Source organism: Manis javanica, chromosome 4 (genome assembly GCF_040802235.1).
Source record: "Manis javanica isolate MJ-LG chromosome 4, MJ_LKY, whole genome shotgun sequence".
Taxonomy (NCBI): domain Eukaryota; kingdom Metazoa; phylum Chordata; class Mammalia; order Pholidota; family Manidae; genus Manis; species Manis javanica.
The window spans coordinates 85,589,856-85,616,514 of record NC_133159.1 but is presented as its reverse complement, the minus strand read 5'-3'; the positions used below and the strand labels follow the sequence as shown (position 1 = coordinate 85,616,514).

The following is a 26,659-nucleotide window of genomic DNA, read 5'->3' as shown; positions in this document are numbered from 1 at the left end:
CCTCGCCAACATTTGTTGTTTGTCCTTTGGATGGTAGCCATCCTTACTGGTGTGAGGTGATATCTCATTGTGGTTTTAATTTGCATTTCCCTGATGATTAGTGATGTGGAGCATCTTTTCATGTGTCTGTTGGCCATCTGAAGTTCTTCTTCAGAGAACTGTCTGCTCAGCTCCTCTGCCCATTTTTTAATTGGATTATTTGCTATTTGTTTGTTGAGGTGTGTGAGCTCTTTATATATTTTGGATGTCAAGCATTTATTGGATCTGTCATTTAAGAATATACTCTCCCATACTATAGGGTATCTTTTTGTGCTATTGATGGTGTCCTTTGCTGTACAGAAGCTTTTCAGCTTGATGTAGTCCCACTTGTTCATTTTTGCTTTTGTTTTTATTGCCCGGGGAGATATATTCATGAAGAAGTAGCTAATGTTCACATCTAAGAGATTTTTGCCTATGTTTTCTTCTAAGAGTTTTATGGTTTCATGACTTACATTCAGGTCTTTGATCCATTTTGAATTTACTTTTGTGTATGGGGTTAGACAGTGGTCCAGTTTTATTCTCTTACATGTAGCTGTCCAATTTTGACAGCACCATCTGTTGAAGAGGCTGTCATTTCCCCATTGGTATGTCCATGGCTCCTTTATTGAATATTAATTGACCATATATGTTTGGGTTAATGTCTGGAGTCTCTAATCTGTTCCACTTGTCTATGGCTCTGTTCTTGTGCCAGTACCAAATTGTCTTGATTACTGTGGCTTTGTAGTAGAGCTTGAAGTTGGGGAGTGAGACCCTGTAACTTTATTCTTCTTTCTCAGGATTGCTTTGGCTATTCGGAGTCTTTGGTGTTTCCATATGAATTTTTGAACTATTTGTTTCAGTTTGTTGAAGAATGTTGTTGGTAATTTGATTAGGGATTGCATCAAATCTGTATATTGCTTTGGGCAGGATGGCCATTTTGACGATATTAATTCTTCCTAGCCAAGAGCATGGGATGAGTTTCCATTTGTTAGTGCCCTCTTTAATTTCTCTTAAGAGTGTCTTATAGTTTTCAAGGTACACGTCTTTCACTTTTTTGGTTAGGTTTATTCTTAGGTATTTTATTCTTTTTGATGCAATTGTGAATGGAATTGTTTTCCTGATTTCTCTTTCTATTGGCTCATTGTTAGGGTATAGGAAAGCCACAGATTTCTGTGTGTTAATTTTGTATCCTGGAACTTTGCTGAATTACAATATCAGTTCTAATAGTTTTGGAGTGGAGTCTTTAGGGTTTTTTATGTACAATATCATGTCATCTGCAAACAGTGACAGTTTAACTTCTTCTTTACCAATCTGGATTCCTTGCATTTCTTTGTTTAGTCTAATTACCATGGCTAGGGCCTCCAGTAGTATGTTAAATAACAGTGCGGAGAGTGGGCATCCCTGTCTTGTTCCCGATCTCAGAGGAAAAGCTTTCAGCTTCTCGCTGTTCAGTATGATGTTGGCTGTGGGTTTATCATATATGGCCTTTATTATGTTGAGGTACTTGCTCTCTATACCATTTTCCTGAGAGTTTTTATCATGAATGGATGTTGAATTTTGTTGAATGCTTTTTTTAGCATCTATGGAGATGATCATTTGGTTTTTGTCTTTCTTTTTGTTGATGTGGTGGATGATGTTGATGGATTTTCGAATGTTGTACCATCCTTGCATCCCTGGGATGAATCCCACTTGGTCATGGTGTATGATCCTTTTGATATACTGTTGAATTCTGTTTGCTAATATTTGCATCTACATTCATCAGGGATATTGGTCTGTAATTTTCTTTTTTGGTGGGGTCTTTGCCTGGTTTTGGTATTAGGGTGATGTTGGCCTCATAGAATGAGTTTGGGAGTATTCCCTCCTCTTCTATTTTTTGGAACACTTCAAGGAGAATGGGTATTATGTCTTCTCTGTGTGTCTGATAAAATTCCGAGGTAAATCCGTCCGGCCCTGGGGTTTTGTTCTTGGGTAGTTTTTTGATTACCATTTCAATTTCTTTGCTCGTAATTGGTTTGTTTAACTTTTGTGTTTCTTCCTTGGTCAGTCTTGGGAGGTTGTATTTTTCTAGGAAGTTGTCCATTTCTTCTAGGTTTTCCAGCTTGTTAGCATATAGGTTTTCATAGTAGTCTCTAATAATTCTTTGTATTTCTGTTGGGTCCGTCGTGATGTTTCCGTTCTCATTTCTGATTCTGTTGATGTGTGTTGATTCTCTTTTTCTCTTAGTAAGTCTGGCTAGAGGCTTATCTATTTTGTTTATTTTCTTAAAGAACCAGCTCTTGTTTTCATTGATTTTTTTCTATTGTTTTATTCTTCGCAATTTTGTTTATTTCTTCTTTGATCTTTATTATGTCCCTCCTTCTGCTGACTTTAGGCCTCATTTGTTCTTCTTTTTCCAATTTTGATAACTGTGACATTACACTATTCATTTGGGTTTGCTCTTCCTTCTTTAAATATGCCTGGATTGCTATATACTTTCCTCTTAAGACTGCTTTTGCTGCATCCCACAGAAGTTGGTGCTTTGTGTTGTTGTCGTTATTTATTTCCATATATTGCTGGATCTCCATTTTAATTTGGTCATTGATCCTTTGACTATTTAGAAGCATGTTGGTAAGCCTCCATGTGTTTGTGAGCCTTTTTGCTTTCTTGGTACAATTTATTTCTAGTTTTAAACCTTTGTGGTCTGAAAAGTTGGTTGGTAGGATTTCAATCTTTTGGAATTTACTGAGGCTCTTTTTGTGGCCTAGTATGTGGTCTGTTCTGGAGAATGTTCCATGTGCACTTGAGAAGAATGTGTATCCTGTTGCTTTTGGGTGTAGAGTTCTATCGATGTCTATTAGGTCCATCTGTTCTGGTGTGTTGTTCAGTGCCTCTGTGTCCTTATTATTTTCTGCCCAGTGGATCGATCCTTTGGGGTGAGTGGCATGTTGAAGTCTCCTAAAATGAATGCATTGCAGTCTATTTCCACCTTTAGTTCTGTTAGTATTTGTTTCACATATGCTGGTGCTCCTGTGTTGGGTGCATATATATTTATAATGGTTATATCCTCTTGTTGGACTGCACCCTTTATCATTATGTAATGTCCTTCTTTATCTCTTGTTACTTTCTTTGTTTTGAAGTCTATTTTGTCTGATACTAGTACTACAACAACTTGTATTTTCTCCCTATTGTTTGCATGAAATATCTTTTTCTATCCCTTGACTTTTAGTCTGTGCATGTCTTTGGTTTTGAGGTGAGTCTCTTGTAAGCAGCATATAGATGGGTCTTGTTTTTTTATCCATTGCAGACTCTATGTCTTTTGATTGGTGCATTCAGTCCATTTACATTTAGGGTGATTATGGAAAGATAATGTACGTATTGCCATTTCAGGCTTTAGATTCTTGGTTACCAAAGGTTCCAGATTACTTTCCTTAGTATCTAAAAGTCTAAGTTAACTCCCTTAGTATGCTGTTACAAACACAATCTAAAGGTTCTTTTCTATTTCTCCTCCTTTTTCTTCCTCCTTCATTCTTTATATATTAGGTATCAAATTGTGTACTTTCTGTCTATTCCTTGATTAACTTTGGGGATACTCAATTTAATTTTGCATTTGCCTCACAATCAGCTGCTCCACCCTCTCTACCGTGATTTTACTACCTCTGGTGACAGCTACCCAACCCTAGGAACACTTCCATCTATAGCAGTCCCTCTAAAACAGACTGCAGAGATGGTTTGTGGGAGGTAAACTCTCAGCTTTTGCTTATCTGGAAATTGTTTAATCCCTCCTTCAAATTTAAATGATAATCTTGCTGGATAAAGTAATCTTGGTTCCAGGCCCTTCTGCTTCATGGCATTTAATACTTCATGACACTCCTGGCCTGTAAGGTTTCTGCTGAGAAGTCTGATGTTAGTCTGATGGGCTTTCCTTTGTATGTGATCTTATTTCTGCCTCTGTCTGCTTTTAACAGTCTGTCCTTATCCTTGATCTTTCCATTTTAATTACTATGTGTCTTGCTGTTGTCTTCCTTGGGTCCCTTGTGTTGGGGGATCTGTGGATCTCCATGGCCTGATGGACTATGTCCTTCCCCAGATTGGGGAAGTTTTCAGCAGCTACCCTCCTCAAAGACACTTTCTATCCCTTTCTCTCTCTCTTCTTCTTCTGGTATCCCTATAATGTGAATATTGTTCGGCTTGGATTGGTCACACAGTTCTCTCAATATTCTTTCATTTTTTAGAGATTCTTTTTTCTCTCTGTGCCTCTTTGTATTCCTCTTCTCTAGTTTCTATTTCATTTATTGTCTCCTCCACCATATCCAACCTGCTTTTAATACCTTCCATTGTGTTCTTTAACGATTGGATCTCTGACCTGAATTCATTCCTGAGTCCTTGGATGTCTTTCCATACCTCCATTAGGATGCTGATGATTTTTATTTTGAACTCCCTTTCAGGAAGAGTCATGAGGTCCATATCATTTAAATCTTTCTTGGGATTTGTATTAATAATTTTACTCTGGACAAGGTTCCTTTGGCATTTCATGTTTGTATATGGCGCCCTCTAGTGTCCAGAACTTATTGCCATTTTATTAATTGTCTAGTTATTTTTGTAGTTCTTCTCTGTTCCTTTCTTCCTCTTATACTTTCTTGTTATTTGATGGTTTTCTTTAGTGTTGTGGTTGATTTCTCTTAAATTATTTGTGTATGTATTATAGGCTTTAGGTTTGTGGTTATCATAAGATTCATGGTTACTTTCTTAACTATATCTATATTGTTGATGATTTCTCTATTTCAAACAGAACCTAAAAGTACTTCATTCTTCTTCCTCCTCCACACTTTCTGTATTAGATGTCATAATATGATTTTTTTGTGTATCCCTTAGCTGATTTTGTGTATAGTTGGTTTTACTACTTTTGTTCTAATTTCATACTTTCTTGGTAATTAATTGGTCTACTACCTTTACTGTGGGTTATTTTCACTGGTGAAAACTAGGTTTAAGAACATTTCCATCTGCAGAAGTCCCTTTCACATATCCTGTAATCCTGGTTTAGTGGTTGTAAATTCCTTCAGCCTTTGTTTATCTGGGAAATGTTTAATCTCTCCTTAAAATTTGAATGATAATCTTGCTGGGTAGAGGATTCTTGGTTGAAGGTCCTGCTGTTTCAACACATTAACTATTTCATGCCATTCCCTCCTCATCTGTAAAGTTTCTGGTGAGAAGTCTGCTGATGGCCAGATGTGGTTTATGTTATAGGTAATCTTTTTGCCTCTCTCTGGCTGCTTTCAATACCCTCTCTTTCTTCTTAATCTTTGTCATTTTAATTATTATATGTCTTGGTGTTGTCTTCCTGAGGCTCCTTTTGTTAGGGGCTCTCTGATTCCAGGTCCTGGGTGTCTACTTCCTTCCAAAGATTGGAGAAGTTTTCAGCAATTGTTTCCTCAGAGACTTTTTACCCCTTTGTCTCTTTCTTCTCCTTCCTAATGGTACTCCTATTATGCAAATATTGTCTCATTTGGAGTTGTCACACAACTCTTAACATCCTCTTGTTTCTAGCAGTCCCTTTTTCCTCTAATCCTCAGCTTCATTGTTGTCCTGTTCTTCAATTTACATCTCATTGACTTGTCTCTTCTACTTGCAGCAATCTATTATTCATTCCCTCCATTTATATTTCATTCTGTTTACTGTATTCTTCAGCTCTGTTTAGCTCTTTTTTAACTTTTCCATCTCTTTGTTAAAGTCCTCCCTGAGATTGACTTTTCTGCAAATCAGTGAGCATGTTTATGACTGTTACTTTGAAATCTTTACCAAGAAGAATGATGATTTCCATTTCATTTAACCCTCTTTCAGGTATCATATCTTACAGTTTTGTTTGTAACATATTCCTCTGTCTCATTTTGTCAGGATTTCTGAGTTCCTTTGCATTGAACAGATAGATCCACTATACTTTTTGGTCTTGAGAGTAATGGCTTTATGAAGAAGGTGTCCTGTGCCACCCAGAAGCTCAAGACTCTGGTTATCTTTTATGGTACAGCCCCAGTTGCTGTTGGTGGGCTATGGGCATGGCTGCCTTTCTATCTGCCAGCAGTGGTCTAGTCCAGTCTGCTGTAGATGGCAGTTTGCCTCAGCCATCCCTTTGTGATCAGAAAAGAGGTGTTTCTGCTGGGATTATTGTGGTTGGGGCCACCCTATGCCTGCCCTGCAGGATGATGGTGCTGCTGGGCTAATGGGATTGGTGGAGCAGTTGCACAGGACTGGGGCAGGGGCACAGCAGCTGTGGGGCATACAGTGGCACTGGGATAAGTGGGTGTGTACATACATGGCAGAAAGCTGCCCATGAGAAGGAGCACTTGAAGCTGGCTCCTACAGATGCTTCCCAACTTGGGCTGAGATAGGACCAAGAAAGCTAGGACAGCCTCTCTCTGCCTGCTCAGCAGCAACTTCTGATGTTGCTGGGTAAAGTGGGCTGGGAAGCACTGTGGGCTGAGACACCAGCAAGGGGGATGGAGCACTTGGACCAACCACTAATGTTGGGCTGTTGGGCTGAGGGAGGGCTGGGGAAGTGTTGTTCACTTGCCCTTTCTCCTGGGGAGAGACTGCTGTTCAACCCTCACCCCTCTGGCACCCTTTTCACTTCTGGTAAATCTTTCAAGCTGCTGCCTGCTTTGGGTCTCAGTGGGGCTGATGGAGCATGCCTGTCCTCCACAAGTCACTGGAGTCTCAGCCTCCTAGAGTGCTCCAACTCTCCCTGGTATGCAGCCCTGCTAATCACCAAAGCCTGATGCAATGTGGACTCATGTTCCCAGAGCAGGTCTCCAAGGTCAAGTGTGCAGAGTTCCTGAGTGTTTATCCTCTCACTGCTCTGCTCTTCTTCCTCCCACTTGTGGCTTGGGATGAGGGAAGGGCTGGGGTTCGACTGATTGTGGCTCTGAAACTTTACTCTTCTCTTCCTCACCATGTATAGGTGGTATGTTCTGCTGTCTTCAGGTCATTTGTGGGGTTAGTTGCATATGTTGCAGTTGCTTCCTTGGTATATGTGTGTGGGAGGCAGCTTCCACCTTGGCTTCCTACTTTGCCATCATTTTTCTGCTCCCAACAAACTTACTTTGCTATGTATTCTATTATATCATGCCATTTAGATGTCCCTGCTCTCAGCTTCCAGAATCATAGTTTTATAGCATCAAAAATAATATAAATATCACATAATAATTTAATAATGTGTTAACCAAGAAAAAAGGTTATTCCTTTAAGAATGGTATTAAATTTCTTTAAAATTGATAGTAACATTTTATTGTATATCCTTACCTTGTGTAAGAAGTGCTCTAAATTGTTCTACTGCTTTGTGAACATTTACTTGGAAAAATTCCCAGAGTCGAACCTTTGGAAAAATATCTTCCCAAATTATTTTTCGAATGCACTGAAAAATTCAATAGTTAAAAATATTTATATATTTAAAATCTTTTTACTAAATATTTAGTACATTAAAAGATTCTAAACAATTTTCAACAATACATTGAATTTGTACTTCATAAATTTTGTTATTCTCTTTTAGTGTGGTACTCCTCTATACATACTGACATTCATTTGATGATCATTTTCAACCGAAGCAGGTACTCCTTTTTCTTTGTATTTCCCTTGTGCAATATCACAGGACAAATGCCAAAGTGCTCTGTCTAAGATCCATGCAGGTTTTAAGTGTGGAGAATTCACAAGGTTATATGCACATTCTGGATGTTCCTGTATCCATTTACCATTAGCAGCTTAAAGAAAAAGAAAACATAGAGGAATATCTTGTAATTAAACTGAAGTTAGTATCTGTGCTAAGTTAAAAGGTGATATAAAATATCAACATCTACCACTTTGTTATATGTTAAACATCAACATTTTAATGATCTGTAATATGAAAAAAATAATTTTGTTTGTGATAGCCTATCCTCCACTTCACTATACATTTTTCTTTAGTTTTAGGAATTTTTGATTGTAGGTAGAATGCAACATTCATTTATTAACACCATTGTAATAACCCACTTACTATTGTGGTGGAAGTTTTGAAGGGTCTTCTCCTCAGTCTGTTTTGATGGTCTTGAGTGAACTCGATTTTGGAATATTCCTTCTAAGCCTGAAGGACAACTTTTCCTGTAAGGCAGACTGGACTTCCACCTTGGCCTCAAGTTCTTTAGCCTTATTAAAGCAGAAAGTTACCTGTACCTTCATCTCTGGTTTAGGCTGTTCAGTGTCTGGCTGTTAGGTTCTAGGGTAGGAGAATACCACCCATTTCCATTTACTTTCCCAGGTGCATCTCTTCTTTCATGGTCCTGCATGAGAGAGCCATTCTGCAGCCATACCTAAGCTCTGTCTCTTATGTATCTTTATAACTAAAAATGTCATTTATACCCTTTTCTGCTATATAATAATATATGTTGGGTTTTTTTCAGTGGGTGGAGGAGGTCAGATTCCTTTCTCTGAATCTTTAAATATGATTGTATCTACCCAAAGGTAAGAATACAAACACACATCCTGCCTAAATAGCTATTTCTCTAATTTTTGCATAGTCTATTAGCATTAAACCAAATGTCCTGAAAATCCAACCTGTATCTGCTACTTTCACTATCTCCCCACACTTTCATTCCTTTTCCCACTGCAATCTGCTTCTGTATCCAGCCCTCTATTGACACTATTCCAAGCCTCCTATCATGAAATTTAGTGTTACTTTTTTGTCTTCACCCATTTCAACCTCTACAACATTTGCATTATTGTTTAGTTTTTTCCTTGATTTACAAAATATCTCTTCCTTGATTTGCAAAAGGTATTATATTGGTTGTTTTAATTTTTCCTTTTCCTTATCTCCACTAAACCTTTGGAGGAGTTTTGATACATCTTAGTTCTCTTTTTTTGAACATGTCCCTCCCCATCATACCCACATTTCTCAGGCTGGCCCAGGCTCCAGGCTCCAGTTGAGACCCAGGAACACCTACTCAATCACCTGATGGGTAGCAATGCCTGAGGACAGCATGTAAGCTCAAAATCATTCGTATGTCTGTATATATCTATACTGAAAGTGACACATATACCAGGTACTGCTCTGGAAGCCAGACATTCTATAGCAAATAAGTACATTTCCTGTCCTTATGAAACTTTCATTCAAGAGAGGTGTTTTTGTTTTTTAAAATTTGTTTAGACAATTCTGATGGAAGAAAACGCAGTTCTTTCATGTCATAGGTAAACTCTCTGTATAGATAATCCTGTAAAGTTAGTAAGATCTATTATTCTAAAAAGACTTGTAAAAGCAAGGCAGAGAAATTGCTAAAAGAAATATACTCAAGAACAAAGGTTGCTCATATCTTATTATCCATTTGTATCAATAAGTTCAGAATCAGAATCAATATGTTCTAAGTATTTACAACATTAAATTAATGCTTTCATTTTTTAATAAATAAAAGGTATACATATTTTGTTTCATTTTAAAATATATTAATGCCCCCTGAATTCATACTAAGGAGCATAAATGGTTAATGTATATGAAATAAAAATAACAATTACAGAATACCTACCATATGCCAGGAACTGTTCTAAGAAGTTAATGCACTAATTTATTAATCCTCATGCCCCACCATGACATAGGACATAATTTCATGTTCCTTTAACAGATGAGGAACTGAGATACAGAAAGATAAGTAATTCAGCCAAAGCCATAAAGCAGGAATGATCTTGGGAAAGTTTTTTCAGAATCTGTGATCTAACATTTTGTTCTGCTACTGAAATGTCTTCTTGCTTCATTTACTAAGCTGAGTATCATTACAGTTCTTACCCAGATTTAAAAGAACTATTACTTTAGTTTCATTCATTGTATCATTTATTACTTATACCCATAATAATAAAAAGCCAGGCTTAACAATAAAATCACACTCACTTCTGCCTGTCTGAAAGACCATGTATATGCCCAGGGCTGTGCCATTTCAGGAGCAACTGAAAAGAGAACCTCTAAGCTACCAGTCCTTGCTTTATCTTTTTCCATGCTTTTACTTTCCACCTATTTATATCTTTGAATCTAAAGTGTCTTGCCTATAGATAGCATATAGTTGGATCTTATTTTTTGACTGCCAATCTCTGCCTTTCAAGATATACAGTATTACTTTCAAGGCTCCCTAAGTTGTTTGGCTTTCAAAATATTTACTATGTTGTGCCTGAGTGGCTCTCTTTGTGTTTATGCTACTCAGAGTTCACTGAGCTTTAGGATGTATAGATTTTTAAAAAAATCAAATTCTGAAGGTTGGGAAGTATTCAGCTATTATTTTTTCTAGTAATTCTTCAGTTCTTTTTTCTTCTTCTTCTGTTATTTCCATGATGCTACACTGCTGTGCTTAAAGTTGTCCCAAATTTCACTGAAGCGCTGTTCATTTTATCTTTTTTCTCTCTATTCATTGTATCATTTACTGTATAATCTCTATTCAGTGATCCTTTCTTCTGTCATCTCAAATACACAGTGAATTTATTTTGGTTATTTACTTTTTAATTCTAGAATTCCTATTTGATTCTTTCAAAAAAATTCTATTTTCTGGTATTCTCAATTTGATGAGATATCACACCTTTTACAGTTTTAAGCTAGTTTCTTTTAGTTATTTGAATACATTTTTAATAGTTATTTTGGCTAAGAATGACATCTAAGACTTCTCAAAGGTGATTTCTGTTGCCTGCTTTTTTCCTTGCGTATGTCACACTTTGCTGTTTCTTTGTGATTTTTTTTGTTGAAAATTGGGCCATTTAGATAATGTATTGTAGTAACTTGGATACTGATCTCATCCCCTCCAGGTTTTACTGGTTATTTGTTTGTCTGAACTATTTCAGTGGAGTCTGTTTCTCCCACAATGTGCAGCCTCTGAAGTTGCTATTCAGAGAGTGCAGCCTTGACTATGGGATGTCAGCCTGGCATGACAGTGGTTTTTAGCACAATTCTCTTACCTCTTTCCCTGAACTCTGTTGTTAAGATGCCTGCCTCTGTTGGTATCACACTGAGCTGTTATTTTCCATTAATACAGGCTCAGTGAGCTATTTTTCTTGATAGTATGCTGGAACACAACTGTTTCACAATCTGATCCAATTAAATTTGGGCCCCTTGGCGGGGCTAGTCTTTGAGACTTATCTAACACCAGGAGGACTCATCCTAGGTGTATTTTTCCTTGGTTCTCTCTAGCCTATGGTTTAGCATGTTGTTCTCATGCAGATACCAGCCTCTTAATTTCAACAGTGTCCACAGGCTGGAACTTTCCCACACTATGTACCAAATAAAATCAATTGCATTCTTACTCTGTTTTTCCTGTACATCTCTTCTCCTGGGCAGAACAGTTGTATCTCTGCTCCACAACTGATGACAGGGATGGTTTTCTTAGCTTACCTCTCCAAGTGTGGAACCTCCATCCCACAAGCAAGCTGGGGCAAGGGCAACTTGGTCTCAGTATTCTTGACCTGTCATGTATTGGGTAGAGCTTTCTCTCTAATGGGAACTGGGTAGAGGAAGAGAGCCCCATACCTTTCAGTTGTTCTTGCCTAGAATAGAATTTCTGCAACACAACACTGGGGTGAGTGGGGGACTTAGGTGAGAAATGTTAGAAGCCTGCTCCTTTCAACTATAGCCTTACACTGGGAGCAGGGGAGAGAAGAAGCTTTGTGTTCCTGGCTGCACCTGCCAGGAATACACCTACCCTCACTTCAAGATGGGGCAGGGTGAAGAGGGAGGATCAGGCTGTTGTTCAAATGTCAGATTATCACTGTTCTTACTGAGATTTAGTAGATTTTCTTGAATAAATGCTTCTCCATATGCTAACTGCCCTTAGGACTATTTCCAGAGACTTTAAATCATTAAAAAAATAATTTTCACCAGTTGTAATTGTTTTGCTAGGTGAAGGATCTGTGAAGTCCTCACTCTGCAAATCTGGAAGTTGACTTCCCCTGGATAGTACTTTTTAATGAAAACCTGTTTCACTGAAAGGACATTATGATTTGTAACACTTTCTAAGTAAGGCTAAAGCAAATTTCACTTTTTTAATACTGCACAGAATCTCAAATGCTTCAGAAATATAATCTCTGACAGACTGCTGTTATACTCCCCATTTTATTCTCCCTTTGTTTTTTTAGTGACAGACCTCCCAAAGTTCAGCTGTATACATAGCTAACAAAGAAAAGACTACACTGCAAACCATCTCTATAGCTAGCTGTGACAAGAGACAAAATCCTATCTGATGCACTGTAAGCAGAAGTGATACATATGCACACACCAGATTATGCCCTTGGAAAGAATGACTTCCCTTTCCTCATTTCTACTGGGTAAAAGGTGTCACTGGGAACAGAGTGACCATATTTGATTAAGAATTATAAGCCAAGTGCTAGAGACAACAAAACAGCATGAGACAAGGAACCTAGTTCCCTATCACCAGTGAGCTACATACCAGTCATGGAATGCCTACCTAACCTTTATTAAGAATTAAAATTTCAGTCTTTTGTCTTTATTTTTCTGTCTCTCTGTTATAGCTGCCTAAGCAATATCCTACCTCATACAATGCCATTGTATGGTTTGATAAGTTTGATGTGAAAATACTATAGATGTTCAAAAATTATCAAGAATGCCCAATTTTCAAGTGAAGAATACTGAGTTATGGATATTAGGAAGTTTTCACCATAGACTTTGATGCTTAGTTTCCAGGTGCACATAGAAACACCAATTTCTTTACTTAACTTTGATGGTTTGCTATTATTATATTACCTATATTGGTGAACCAAATGTTTGACCTTTTAAATGAATATCTTCATAGTTCATATGGTTATTTGGAAAATGACTTTATGACACAACAGATATGTTTTTAAATTGCTAGATGTTCTGTACCACACAGAATTTCTGTTGTTTATATATGTAAATCAGTGGTTTCCAGACTCTTTTGCATTGTGGCACACGTAGAAGATAATATTTGCAAGTTACATTGGGTTACCCTGCAAGCTGATCATGGCCAGAGATTTCTCTAGGCCCAGCTGCTCTAAAAGGGGGACATGTCCCTGAGGATCTTTCTTCAGTTGGGAAGCTCTGATATATTTTACAGAATTTTTTATTGCTAAGGAATCTTGGGACCCAAAACAGGTTAATTTCAATAAGCTCTTTTAACATGTAAAGGATATAATTTTCAGATTTAACTTCTAAGAGTTTACTAATGATTGTCTCTTTAAATAATAGTCCTTCAGTTTTTAAAAATATAAGCTATGGTACCACAGCTGCTGCTATATAGTACTCATTAGTTGGTCTGGAAAGTATTAATATTGTAAGTTAAAAAGTGATTAGTATGTTCCTTTTAGGGTCACTCTGCTGTTTTTATAATTAATACATGAAAAATACTAATACTGATTATATCCTCAACACTGATTTCTTCAAAAGGAAAAAAGTGGTACTATGTAAAGTGATTTTTTAATTGATAGACACCTAAGCATCATTTGGGTTTTCAGAATTTATATAAGACAACAAGAAATAAAACAATAAGAATATACTATTCTCATCAAAATCCACAGAGGTAGTTAATGCAGCTCATACCAGTATGATTGTAGACAACATCAGTAATACAAAGAATATTCCATTTCTTTTTAAATTTTTCCACAAGCTGTCCAACATCATTCCAGGTATAGTTTTTATTAGGTCTTGAAAAGTCAGGATTTAATTCTAACTGGTCAGCAAGGGAATAGCATGACCTAGATAGTCCAAGGGTCTGCAAGGGTGTAAAATGAATCATGTTGTAACCTGTAATATAAGAAAAGAAACAAAGACAAATGTAGGGAAAAAAAACACATAAAACTAAGCCAAATAAATGTAAACTTCCTTAAGTAATTCTAAATAGCAAGGCAATCATGCTTCTAGAGAAGAGTGAAGACTACAGTTCAAATTCTAACTATGCCACAAATGACTTCAAGTAGGTCTACTTAAACCTTTGTCAGCATCCTCATATACAACACTGGGGTGATGAGATAATGTATTTGAATTAAGCCATACACAGTGCCTAGTTACTGTTAGTTCAACTTATATTTGTTGAATAGATAAATTTATATGTAGAAAATACATCCCATGCAAGTATACCAGCATATCTTTCTCCTACTTTTAATGTTCCACAATACTTGTATTCTATTTTAGCTATGCCAGTGAACTCATTTCTTTCTTCACACTATACTCAAACTTGAAAGTAGGAAATTAACATTAGCCTTAAGAGGAAAATATAACTGGTTTCATTTTATTCTTGGTATTATGGCAGCACAAGCCTTCCACTTGAAAGACAGTTGATTGATGTTTATTGAATTAAACTTTTGTATAATGATAATACATTTTCAATGCATTTTAATTGTATTACTCATTTTTATGTCAAAGTAAAGTCTTAGAAAAAATAACCTCATTTTATCACAGAGTTCCTTCGTGTGTTAAGTTGAACCATTTGCCATTTTTCTTGGGAGAACCAAAGCCTTTGAAATCTGTATCACAGAAGATAATTACATTTATTTAAAAAAAAAAGAAAGAGAGCTGACATTACCTGATTCTTTTGCAACTCTAAGTCTGCTCTCCCATTCATCAAAGGGTCCCAAACACTTGGCTAAAAATGTCTGAAGAGTAACACAGTCCAGGGGTAACACGTGGTCGTCAGCACCAACATGTAAAATAGGATCCACAACTATGTAACCCCCACCACTTTTCTCATTTCTAAGGAAAAAACAAAACAAAAACTTCTCAATTAATGACAGGAAAAATATCCTCATCCGGTAGTCTGACTCTAACGAGAATGCAAAATGTTCTATTTAAAAATATATTTCTAAGCACATAAACTTATTTAAAAAGTTGCAATAAAACTCAATGGAAAAGTTATACTTTATCCTTTTCTGACCTCTCCATAATAACATAATGTAACATATCTAAAACCTGATGGTACTGCTTTAAAGAAAAATAAGTGTATTAAAATCTCTCAGTAATAACAAAGGGACTCAAGAAAAGAGCATCCTATGCCATTTTTCTTGGGAGAATAAAAGCCTTTGAAATCTGTATCACAGAAGATAATTACATTTATTAAAAAAAAAAAGAAAGAGAGCTGACATTACCTGATTCTCATGCAATCAGGTTGCATGAAAAAAACTAGATTGTTTAAACTGTTACTTAAAAAAAGATAGTAATACTTCCAATCTGAGATGAACCCTATAATTACTTCCTAGAAATTGAAGATCCATATTCTATTTTCATCTCAAGAAAGTCCTGCAAAAATTGTACTGCCATAGTTCATATAGTAACTTTTTAAAAATTAGTTAACTTCAAGTTACAGAATAAATTAACTTCTTTTTCACACACAGAACCCCTGACTTACCCTTGAAGGAAGTAATATTGAAATGATCCAGCTTGTTGAAGATTAAGTTTACAGTATTTATCAGAATCATCTTCTTTTTCTACTGGATTTTCCCATTCCAGGGAATGGAATTTTTCTCGATTAAATGTTTCTCCAGGAAGTGGGTAATTTGTATACACAGTAACTGCTTTTCCCTGTAAAGTTGGGCCTAGTCGGAACTGTAGCTCAAACCCTAAACAAAAAAGCACATTTAAGTAGGACTTAAGTTAAGACATTAATAAATAAGTATTTTATGTAAAATATTACAAAAACTATGATTTCTCAACTGTATTTAAAATAACTCCAAATATACAGGCTGTATTTAGCACTACTGTGCATTCCAACTTAGCTGAATTTTATATTGTAACATATACTATACATCATAGAACTGCTTGCTGCTCTATCCTTCTCCTTTTCTAGAAACTAATCCCTATGCACATGGCTACTTTGGAATATGCAGATTCTTGCACAACCCCATTTCCCAGGACCTCTTCCAAATGCCCATCCTTCCCCTTGAACTGACTGTCCAGAGGTGGGCATCTAACCAGAGACCTTCCCTGGCTTTTCAAATTGCAACACAGAAAGTGAGTTTTTCTGTGGTGTCAGAGGATGTGATAGTATGTGAAACCTGAGAAATATGGGACAACTCCTACCACAGAGAGAAAGCCAGTCTTCCCCTAAAGAAGTCAACCTCTAGAGGCAGAATTCAGGTTTCTAATGGACTCTAGAGGCACCGGAACCCCTGTAGCAGTTGTTCCTGATGTCTGCTCAAACCCAGAGGTGTGGAAATAGCGTTAGCAAGTGGCTATGTAGGGCTGGTGGGAGGAGAAGGGGGCAGTGAGGAGCCTTGATCTGCAGTGTTTGCTGACTTTTGGTGGAAACAATCACACTATGGTCAATTTCAAGCTACCAACACAAGATTACTGAACGTGGGATTGGGAAAAGATATGCATGATCAGCTCTTATGAACCAACACAAGTGATTCCAGCCTACTACTGTCTATATTCCTCCGCTTCATTGTTTGGTTATTCAAGCCTTTCTTGGAATACTAAGATCCAAAACATTCCCACTTTTGCCTAAATTAGGCTATTTCTACTAAAATATAGCTGAGACTTCTATACTGTGTTACAAGTATTTTACCACAAGAAGAAAAAACTTAACACTGTTATAACTTCACTATGAAAGAAAAATCTTGGTTGGTTCAAGGCAGACCTTGATCATTAATAATCAGAATATAAAAATTCTGACTATAGTAAGGTCTACTAGAAATATAAGACATACAAATTTGGAATATGGATGCAGTATTTTAATTAATCATGGGCAATAATTGATGAAGGCAGGAAAATTTAGCTCTGCTGGTTATAATCTTTAAGCTTAAGCATTTTTTTTAGAAGAAAGCAGTATACTAATAGTCATATGTTCAATGCTCAATTTGTTAACCATCCAACGAAGTAATAAAATATTAGGTACTGCGGGTATACCATGTAAGAGGGGACAAAACAGACAATGATCTCTGCCTTTGTGGAGCCTGAGTTCTAAAGGGGGCCATTAAACAATGAACATGACAAATAAAAAGTAGTATGTCTGGAAGGATAAATGCTAAGGAAAAAAGAAAAATTAGAGCAGTAGAAAGAAAACAGGGAAGTGGGGGAGACAGTGAAGAGGTGGCAGTAATTTTAAATAGGATGGTTCCTCAGAAGTTGAAAGGCTTGAGAGAAGTGAGGGAGTAGCCAGATGGCTATTCATGGCTGTCCAGGGAAAGTGCTGACCAAGCAAAAGAAACAGACCAACAAAGGACCTAAGGTAAAGTATGCTCAGTGGGTCCAGAAGCAACATGAAGCTCAGTATTGCTGGATTGGAAAAAGCTGGGGGAGGAGAAGAATAGGAGGAAAGAAGGGTAGCAGGGGAGCCAGAGCATGTAGAGTCTTACAAGCTACTCTAAGAATGTTGGCTGCTTCTCTGACGAAATGAGGAGACAGTGAAGTTTTGAGCAGGAGTGAGATGACCTAATTTGTGTATTAAAAATATCATTCTGAAGATGTCTGCTTCTGGTCAGAATGGAGCAACTGGCATTGGCCTTGACTTCTGCTGAAAAACTAGAAGAAATATATGAGACAACTGTTTTCAGAAATAGGTAGTGAAGGACTGTGATGCGTGAGAGAAGGGTGATTTCTGTGATCTCTCTAGCTTTCAGACCAGGGGAACCTTCTGGGCTGTGACACAGGAAGTAGGAACAGTAGTCTCACTGAGCTGAGGAAATAGCAATTAAGAGTCTGAGGAGGGTGAAGAGACTGCAATTTGCAGGGCAGTGTACGGCAGAAAAGGGAACTATGCAAGGAAAGAACTCCAGGTAATTTTACCTAGGGTTGTCTTGAGTTGGCCTAAATGCTAAACTGTATATGAGAGGGACTGACTGCAGAAGGCTAGCAGTCTTTATAATTTTTAAGCAGTCAGAGTGAACAGACCTGGCTGAACATCTGTTGTATTCCAAAGAGTCATGCCTTAAGTAGTAGGGCCAAAGTAGCCCTAGAGTAAAAACTACTACAAACTTGTCCTGTCAAAACTTAAAAATAGGCTTCAAAAGGATTATGTTGATACCAAATAATGCAATGGCTGCTAAAATAAAACTCATCACTCCTTTAACGGAAGACAACAAAACCCAGAGACACAACAGAACATTCACAATGCCCAGGATCTAATAAAAAACTGTTAACAGATAGAGGTGGTAAGGGAGTTAACAACACGGATATCTGGCGTAGGACATTCCACACAGAGGAAACAGAAGATAGAACCTGAGGCTTCTGCTTCTGGCAATGATGGAATAATAAGGATTGGCTGTACCCTCTTCCCTGAAACTAAAAAAGAAAGAAACCAACAAAAAATAAACAAAATATATGACATAGTGGTTTTTGAGACCCTGGATCTTGGACAACAAAGGACAGTGGTCCCCAAGAGATGGAAAATAAACAAGTTGGACCGAGTAATTTTGCCTGCCTACTGCTTTGAAAATGTTTCCAGGTTGAGACACAGGGAGGAAGAAACCAGGTAGAGCTCAACCAACTTCCTGCACTGAGGAGATGCAGCAAAGAATCTGTGGAAACCAAAGCAGCTAGAGTTTGTATATAATAGTAGTGAGTAAGGAGGAGGAAGCTACAGAAGGAACTCCAGAGATCTGCAGGAGGTCCCCCTTGAACATTCAGTACATGTCTGTGAGGAAAATAACTGAGACCAGAAATAGTGATTGTTCTCCCCAGCCAGTCTGGAAAAACTCATAATTCATGAGGCACTGTGTAGAAAGTTGAGAAGCATCTTGCTTCTATAGTGGGAAATAATGAGCCCTAGATAGGACATAGTTCTAGACTGGTTAAAGAAATCATATAAAGTAAAACTCGAAAGGATTAAAATATTTTCAAGTAAAAACTTCATTCCAGAACAAAGACCTAGAATCCTTACAAGAATCAAAATAATACCTAGCACCAACAAGGCAAAAATCACAATATCTGGCATGTAAAGATTACAAGACACACAAAAAAGCAGGAAAATACAATCCATACATAACAAGGAAAATAATCAACCAATGAAAACTGACCCAGGAATGACACAGACTTTGTGCTACCACATGAGGAAGGACATCAGTTCCCATGACTGTATTTCTGTATGTTCAAAAAGTTAAGTCCAGGCATGGAAAATACTAAAAAACAAAATCATTCAAAACACAATCCCCATCAACCTTTCAGGTGAAAACTATGATATCTAAGATAAAAAAAAATACACAGGATGGAATTAGTGGATAGTGAGACACGACAGAAAAAAAAGATGCGTAAATTTCAAGACATAGGAATAGAAACTATGCAAAATGAAACAAAGAGAAAGAAGAACCAACCTAAAAAGTTGAAAGAACATGAATGACCTGTTAAGACAATTCAAGTGGCCTAATGTATAGGTAATCAGAGTCCTCAAAAGAAAGGAGAAAAGAAGACATAAGCTTTTGAAGAAATAATGGGTAAAAAAACTCCCAAATTTGACGAAACAAACCTACAGGTCCAAGAAGTTCAACATGCCCCAAATCCAAATGCCCCAAAAAAGAGACATGAAGAAAATTACACTAACTAACGTCAAAACTGAATTGCTCAGAACTGGTGACAAAGAGACTGTCTTACAAGTAAACAGATGGGGGAAAAGACAGTAAATGCAGAGGAACAAAGACTAGAAAGACAGCAGATTCTTCTTGAGAAACAATGCCAGCAAGAAGACAACTGAGCATCATTTTTAGGTGTACTGAAAGATTAAAATTCTCAGCCTAAAATTCTACACCTGGTGAAAATATCTTGTAAAAACAAAGGTGATGAATAACAGGTTTCTCAATGTCAGACAAAGATGTTACAAAAAGGCAAGGGGGCAAAGAGAGGAGAAGCTACAATGAACCTGTTGTGATGGGTATGAATCAGAGATATCTGTATCAACTACCATGTATTTATATATAAAGAATTTCATTTTGGCTAAGGCAAATCTTGAAATGAAGAATATGTAGCTGTGTTTCAATCATGTCTAAAATCGCTCTTTGGCAGAATTTAATCCCTCATACTGATGTTCATCAGATGGTAAATTCTATACCTCACGATGGAACATTGAGCATGATGTTCTTTGTGAATAAAAGATTTCAGTAAAACACATTAAGAGAATGCTGGATTCTTCCAATTTACCATAACCCAGTTAAATATTTTTGTATTTGCCTACAGAAATATGAATGCTGTTTTGCATACTGTAATATGGATAGTATAAGGGAATGTAAGTTCTAGGCATTCCTGGGAAAGAAACATAATCTGGTGATAACTACTGTTAATCATATTTCTGGACTGGCTAAAATATGGATAAAAATTTATTCACAGTAAACAGAATTAGCAAGCAAGAAATACATTATGTAAACGGTGTTATTAAGTAACTCTGTAAAAATCCAGGAGCTCACTTTTATGTCTCACGTTGTATAGTGAAATTAATGATTTCTCTTTTCAATAGCTATATAACAAAATTTTCTATAAAGCAATTTGGCATAAATATACTAGCAGTGTTAATAAGATTTATGTTTTTGACCCAATAATTTCATACAGGAATATATTTTTCTGAGGAAACAATTTTTATATTTTCTGAGCAATGTAAAAATATAGATTATATATAAGTATATTTATGACAGCTTCATTATAATTAAACTGACAAACTAAATATCTAATGATTGAGAGTGATTAAATAAATTGTGGTATTCCTGCAAGCTGGAATATTATAAATAAAAAATCATATTATAAAAATATATTTAATAACATGGCTGCTTATATTGTTTTGTTGTATTTTATGCATCTGTGTAAATCTTTTAAAATCTTTTAAAATTCTAGGCATTCCTGGGAAAAAAAACATAATCTGGTGATAACTACTATTAATCATATTTCTGGTTTCAAATGGTTTAGAGAGTATAAATCCAATTTTATTTTGGAACAAATATCATAGAAAAAAGACTTTTATACATTTCTATAATTTTATAACTAAGGTAACATCATTTTAAGTTAGAACTACACTTACGAAGAGACAGAATGAGAAATAACTGCCTACAGAATTAAAATTTTAAATTACATAAAAACATGAATGTTTAATCCTTAGTAACTGTGAGAATCATAAATATCTACTTCTTTACAAGAATGTTATATTTATTACAAAAGAAGTGGTATCATTTTGAACAAGTACAAATATCAGATATTAGCTGTCTGAACATATTTACCTATCCCCTGCTCAGTTTATACAAACTTTGTCTTTATAATTACGCAAAGATTCACAGAACTTGTAGTACAAAGGTTAAAAATCACCCAAAATTTCTAAAACAGTATTTGAATAAGTGGTCTACCTTCAGGAAATAAAATAACAAGCATTCTCCAAATATGAGTATTTATTTATATAATACACATGTATGATGATTTAATAACATGTATAAGACATAAAAAAGGGTAAGATGTAAATGAAATATTTTAAATAACTAATTTTATTTATTAATGGATAGAAAATACTTTTTAGCTCTCACTACAAATTAATATTGATAACATCTGTCAGTGAAAGCAATGTGATTTAAATAATTTTCATTAATTTTGAAAGTCTTGTTTTAGTATTTTGTGATAGTATAACTTAAAGAGTCCAAGTTCTACTTATATTATACTTGGTTTAATGGCATTAGATTTGAAAAAATAGCACACAAAGAACCCAAGTCTAAATGGAAGACGTTTTTGGTGGCTGTTTACAAATTTATGACATAATTTTACTAATGTCATCTATAATGAATCCATCCATAACTTTTCAATCCCATTCAAAGATTATATAAAGATATTTGCTGAAATGTACTACAAAATATGTATTTTCCTGACATACACCAATTATTTTTACAAGCTAATTAGAAGATATTCCATATTTATATATTAGATAATTTGCAAACCAACTGGAATCCTTTATTTGGAAGATTTTAAACAGTAGAAAATTTTGTTAACCAACTTTTTAAAGTGGGCAGATACTCATTTATATGGATAAAATCATATGATAGAAATATTACTAAAAAATACATACTCAAAATGCTCTTGCTATAGCAAGGGCCTGCAAACTATATCCAGACTGTTTCTGTAAATAAAGTTTTATTGGAACACAGTCACACCCACTTATTTATGTACTATGTACTGTCTCTGGCTGCTTTCACAGTACACTGGCAGAGCTGAGTAGCTGCAAGAGAAAGTATATGGGCTGCAAATCTGAACCTTTACAGGAAATACTGTGCTGAACTCTACTCTATAGCATCACTTTCCATCAAAAGATACTTAACATTTTTACTCATATTTACCTCAGAGTTAAACTGTGTTTATTTTTTTCTGAAAATATTTTCTAAGTATCATACTATTGAAAGCTATGTGTCATTCCTTCAAAGAACATATCTCAAACAGCAAATTTCAAATACTTTCTAACTTTAATTCTGACAATCTCTCTAGGTAAAAAGCATTTATGGTTACTCTATCTTTCATTAGAAAGTATTGTGAAGACTTTACTATTTGAGATAATGTAACTTGTATATCTACTTAACTAGCTTAGGTAAAAGTGTATCCATGGCAACATACTGCAAGGAAACCACTGAGGGTGTGACTGTCATTCCCTTCTAGGCCTAAAACTTCACTCCTTCCTCAGAATGTCTTTTTTGTTTACAACTCATCTGACAGACAAACTGAGAGCATCAATGTCAATACACATGCCAGCAAAATTTAATTACTTTTAGTAAACAAAAACAGGTAGAAAGATAGTGAAAGAAAAGAAAGATAAGTCCTGAATTTTATTTCTATGTCCCAATAGGTAGATCATATTATATATACCCACAAGGGTACACAGCCACTCTGTAGACCTATAATCTAAATTTCTGAAACTAAAATTTTTACATATAGTAAATGAAACATTAGAATACCCAGAGTATGCCAGATTCCATAATTAATAACTCAGTTTTCTAAAATTAGCTTAGGTCATAGCAGTACATGGTGTGGTTATCTTATCCCTCAAACTAATGCTAGGAATACTTTACTCAGATTAGTCATATCCCCCTTGTAAGGAACTAGCAAGACAGGTGATTAAACTATTTCTACAAACTACATTTTTCTATCTTGTTCCCTCCACTCAATTTATATAGACTCAAGCTCCTAATCAAGAAATCTTCATAAGTATTTTCTTTAAAAAAGAATAAAAACTGAAATTTGACTAAACTATATAAAAGATGAAAAGATTCCAGGTTTGGGGAACACTGATTTTGTTCATCATTCTGCCACTAAATGAAATAAAAAATACAGGGAAAGACTGATTTGGTTAGAAAAGATAATTATTTGGTCTTGTACTTGTTGATTTAGATGAATCTATAGAGAAAATGAGGAGAACTCCTTTCTTAAGGAAAAGGAGAAATGAAGAAGGGCTTGGTGACCAATTAAATATGGGAGAACTAAAATTGGCAGTTTTCTTCACACCTAATTGTTCATCAAGTCCCATGAATTTTAAAATGTCTCACTCATATTCTTTCACCTCTTTTCCAGCTCTGATGTAGTTTAACCCTTATCTTTAACCGGACATGTCTTAAAAATTGCTTTCTCAATGATTTCTTGTCTCCAATGTCCCTTCTCTTCCATCTTTCACATTACAATTATCTTCTAAAATATGATCACATAATTTCTGCACACACACAAAAAATTTGACATGTTCCCATTTATATAATTTGGATGAACTTTTTGGTTTTAATTAGAGCTACAGTCAACCACATCATTCTTATTTTATAAATCATGATTCCCTCTTCAAATAGCTTGACAAAATTTACAGTTTTTGCTAGCTTTAACTCGTATTTTTGTAATCAGCAGGGGTTTATTACCTGTTGTACATTGCACTAGGTTTCTAATACTGTTCCTATCCTCACAGATCTTAAACTCTGGTTGGACACTAAAGGGCTAACAAGCTTTTAGATACTGCTACAATGCTCAGCACTTAATTGTTCAGTGTCTATTGTATAATCAGAAATCAAAGATAGAAAATAACAAAAAATTCAAGAAAGACTTCACAGGGTAGGTGGAATTTTAGCTGAAAGTTGGTAACACACAGAATGATAGTAAAGGGATTTAATATATATAGAGAGGAATCTGGCAGAAGTGGAGGCTTTAAGAACAGGCATGGGAAAAGGCACTGGGGAGGGAATTAACAGGGGAGCTGTAAAGATGTAGGACACTAATAATGCAGAACATGAGATACAGTCTTGGTTAGGGAAGGTGGATTTCATTATAGAATGTCTTGGAAGCCAGCCAGAGGTGTTTAAATTCGACTTTGTAGACACCAATTAATAAAAAGGGAAGAGGTTATTCTAGCATCTACATTCAAGCATATAGAAGAGACAGACAGGCAAGCAGAGACATTTGGAAAAAAATTATAGGGCTTAAAGAGAGATTCCAGTTAAAGAGAAGAAATGATCAAAGAAGACTACAAATTTTCTGGTCTTGGAAACTATGAAATAGAGACAGCACTGAAATAAACAGAGAAGCTGGGAAATAAAGAGGTTTGAGAAAGTGGAGGAGATGTTTTGGAGATGTTAGACTTAGGCACATCCAAGGAGAGCTACCCTAAGGCTATTCTACAGCATAACACCAGGATGAAGCCAAGACTCCTGAGTGAGAACAGATAAGTAGAGTAACCTCATATCTATTTGTCAATAGATCTAATTATCTCAATGCCTTATATCTCTTTGGGGCTTTAAAGCCATTACTATTCATTTTGAGCTTGAAGGTAGAAGGTAGAAGAGCAGAAATTAAAACCTTCATTTCATAAAAGAAATTAGTGTTCAGAAATAATGTCACTCACCCAAGTTTAACAATGTGTTAGCAGCAGAGCCATGAAAATTCTAGTCCCCTACTTTTGCCATTATACTCGCTGGCTTCCAAGAAGCAAGCAAAGCTCAAGGCCCTTCTTCCCAAAGGAGTCATCAGCATGGAGGTAAGAGCTGAGGCCATGAGAATGTATAATTTTTTGAGGGCAAGAGAAGAGAAAAAGAAAGAATTGCTTGTAGATACACACAATTAATTAAAATGTGGAAGAAAAAGTGCTCAGTAAGAGATACCACCAAGTCGACAGGAGTACTCAGGAGGTTAGGAAAAAACTCAAAACAAGAAAAGTGCAGAGTCAGGAAAGCCAAAAATGGAATATTTCTCAGTGATTTTACATACTAAAGTCAGAAGAAGATGAAGATTTAATGTGGACATAACACACCTGATGGTTCAATTTTTTTTTAAAGTTTAACTCTTGAGATATTGGGGGAAAAAAATTCCATCAAAATGTTTACTTCTATCAATGTCCATTTGACATGCTAATAAAGGAGACTGTACTTTATTTTTCACAAGTTATATTAACATAAATGAGTGTGAACTGTATTTAGATGTTGAAACTTAACAGGCTAAAAAAATAAAGCATCTATTTAGTTTTATAATAATATAACTTGATCCTTTAACTCACAGCTCAAATATATTTTAAAATAACCTGATCAGTTATTTCACTTTTTATTCAGCCAAAAAAAAAATTCAGCTTTTACCTTCTCCACATTTGAGAGACTTTTGATAAACGTAAGTAATGGTTTCCTTTTTGCTGTGATCTAGTTTACTAATTCAAAGTTCTCATAAAGAAAAGAGCTATAAAAAAGCAAAACTACAAATACATCCACAGTAAAATTATATATGAAGTAATTTAACAAGCTTTAATAATAAATGCTAATAGAAATAACATGGTCAATATTGGGATCATATATGCAACTTCTGTCTTAAGTGGAAGTTTGCATGCACAGAAAAGTGAACTATTTTATCCTTGCTCTAACATTACATATAAAATATTTTCAACTAAAATAAACTTTTATTAGTGATATTTTTAGAACACAGCACCATCCTTGCATAAATGAAGTTTAGAAAGAAGGCCCATGGAAATTATATCTGAAGCTAAAAAAAATTTAATGTAACATCGAATTAAAAATTTAAAAGACACAGAGCTAACCAAGTAACTTGCTACTGACCTTGTTCAAGTCTGAAGAGGGCCTTTTCCAGCTTTTCCATTTCGTTCAGAAGTAGAATTCTAATCTGTTTACTGTGTCCCATTTTGGCTACTGGAGAATTTGAAATCATTCAGAGGAATTAGAAGGACTCTGAAATCGAATGCGTTATCCCTATGAAACAAAAAGGAATTAAGAGAGAGAAAGTAACTTTTATCTTAAATTCTCTAAGGCTGACAGCTACACTTACATGTTCTTAAAGTGTTTTAACCCTAGCAGAACAAAGAGAAAGAATGAATCTTATAAACAAGACCAGAAAAGGGAAATTGATTGTTGTTTCCTCCCTTCGAGCGCTGTTAACACCGAAGCAAAAATATTCTGTTACAGATTCTTACAATTGAAACAAACAGCAAAAAATTGAAGCATTCTCAGAGAAAAGCAATACGTTTTGGAAAGCCTGGAGTTGGGTGGGGAGAAAATTCCAAGTCCCAAGCCAAAAGGCTTTGAAGACTCCAAATGGCACTTCTGCTTACAGGAGATTAGTCTGCTCAAAGATAACAGGTGGGAGAGCTCCCCATTCCCAAATTCGGGTCGGAAGCCACCAATGGGGAGATGAGAAGTGGGAAGCAGGTGTCCCTGGAATAACTGCTGTAGACATAGAATGTACAGAGCTATAGATAGAAAGAACGCATTTCCCGGAGAGGCCGGCGGCATTCCTAGC

General features: G+C 35.8%; 1 protein-coding gene across 8 annotated transcripts in view; it reads right to left on the bottom strand.

The window, feature by feature from the left end:
• AGL (amylo-alpha-1,6-glucosidase and 4-alpha-glucanotransferase) overlaps nucleotides 1-26,659 on the bottom strand; it is an 83,969-nt gene that overhangs the window by 56,945 nt on the left and 365 nt on the right. For 4 of the 8 annotated variants that reach the window (XR_012130253.1, XM_073234344.1, XM_073234340.1 and 1 more), the window contains exons 2-7: nucleotides 25,963-26,112; nucleotides 15,357-15,567; nucleotides 14,538-14,704; nucleotides 13,556-13,759; nucleotides 7,564-7,745; nucleotides 7,291-7,402 (exon numbers count right to left, since the gene is read on the bottom strand). Coding sequence is in view for 7 of the 8 variants with exons in the window: in XM_073234344.1 (XP_073090445.1) it covers nucleotides 7,291-7,402; nucleotides 7,564-7,745; nucleotides 13,556-13,759; nucleotides 14,538-14,704; nucleotides 15,357-15,567; nucleotides 25,963-26,071 (985 nt within the window). In the remaining variant the exon portion in view is untranslated. The other 4 variants (XM_073234342.1, XM_073234341.1, XM_073234343.1 and 1 more) reach the window with 4 other exon arrangements.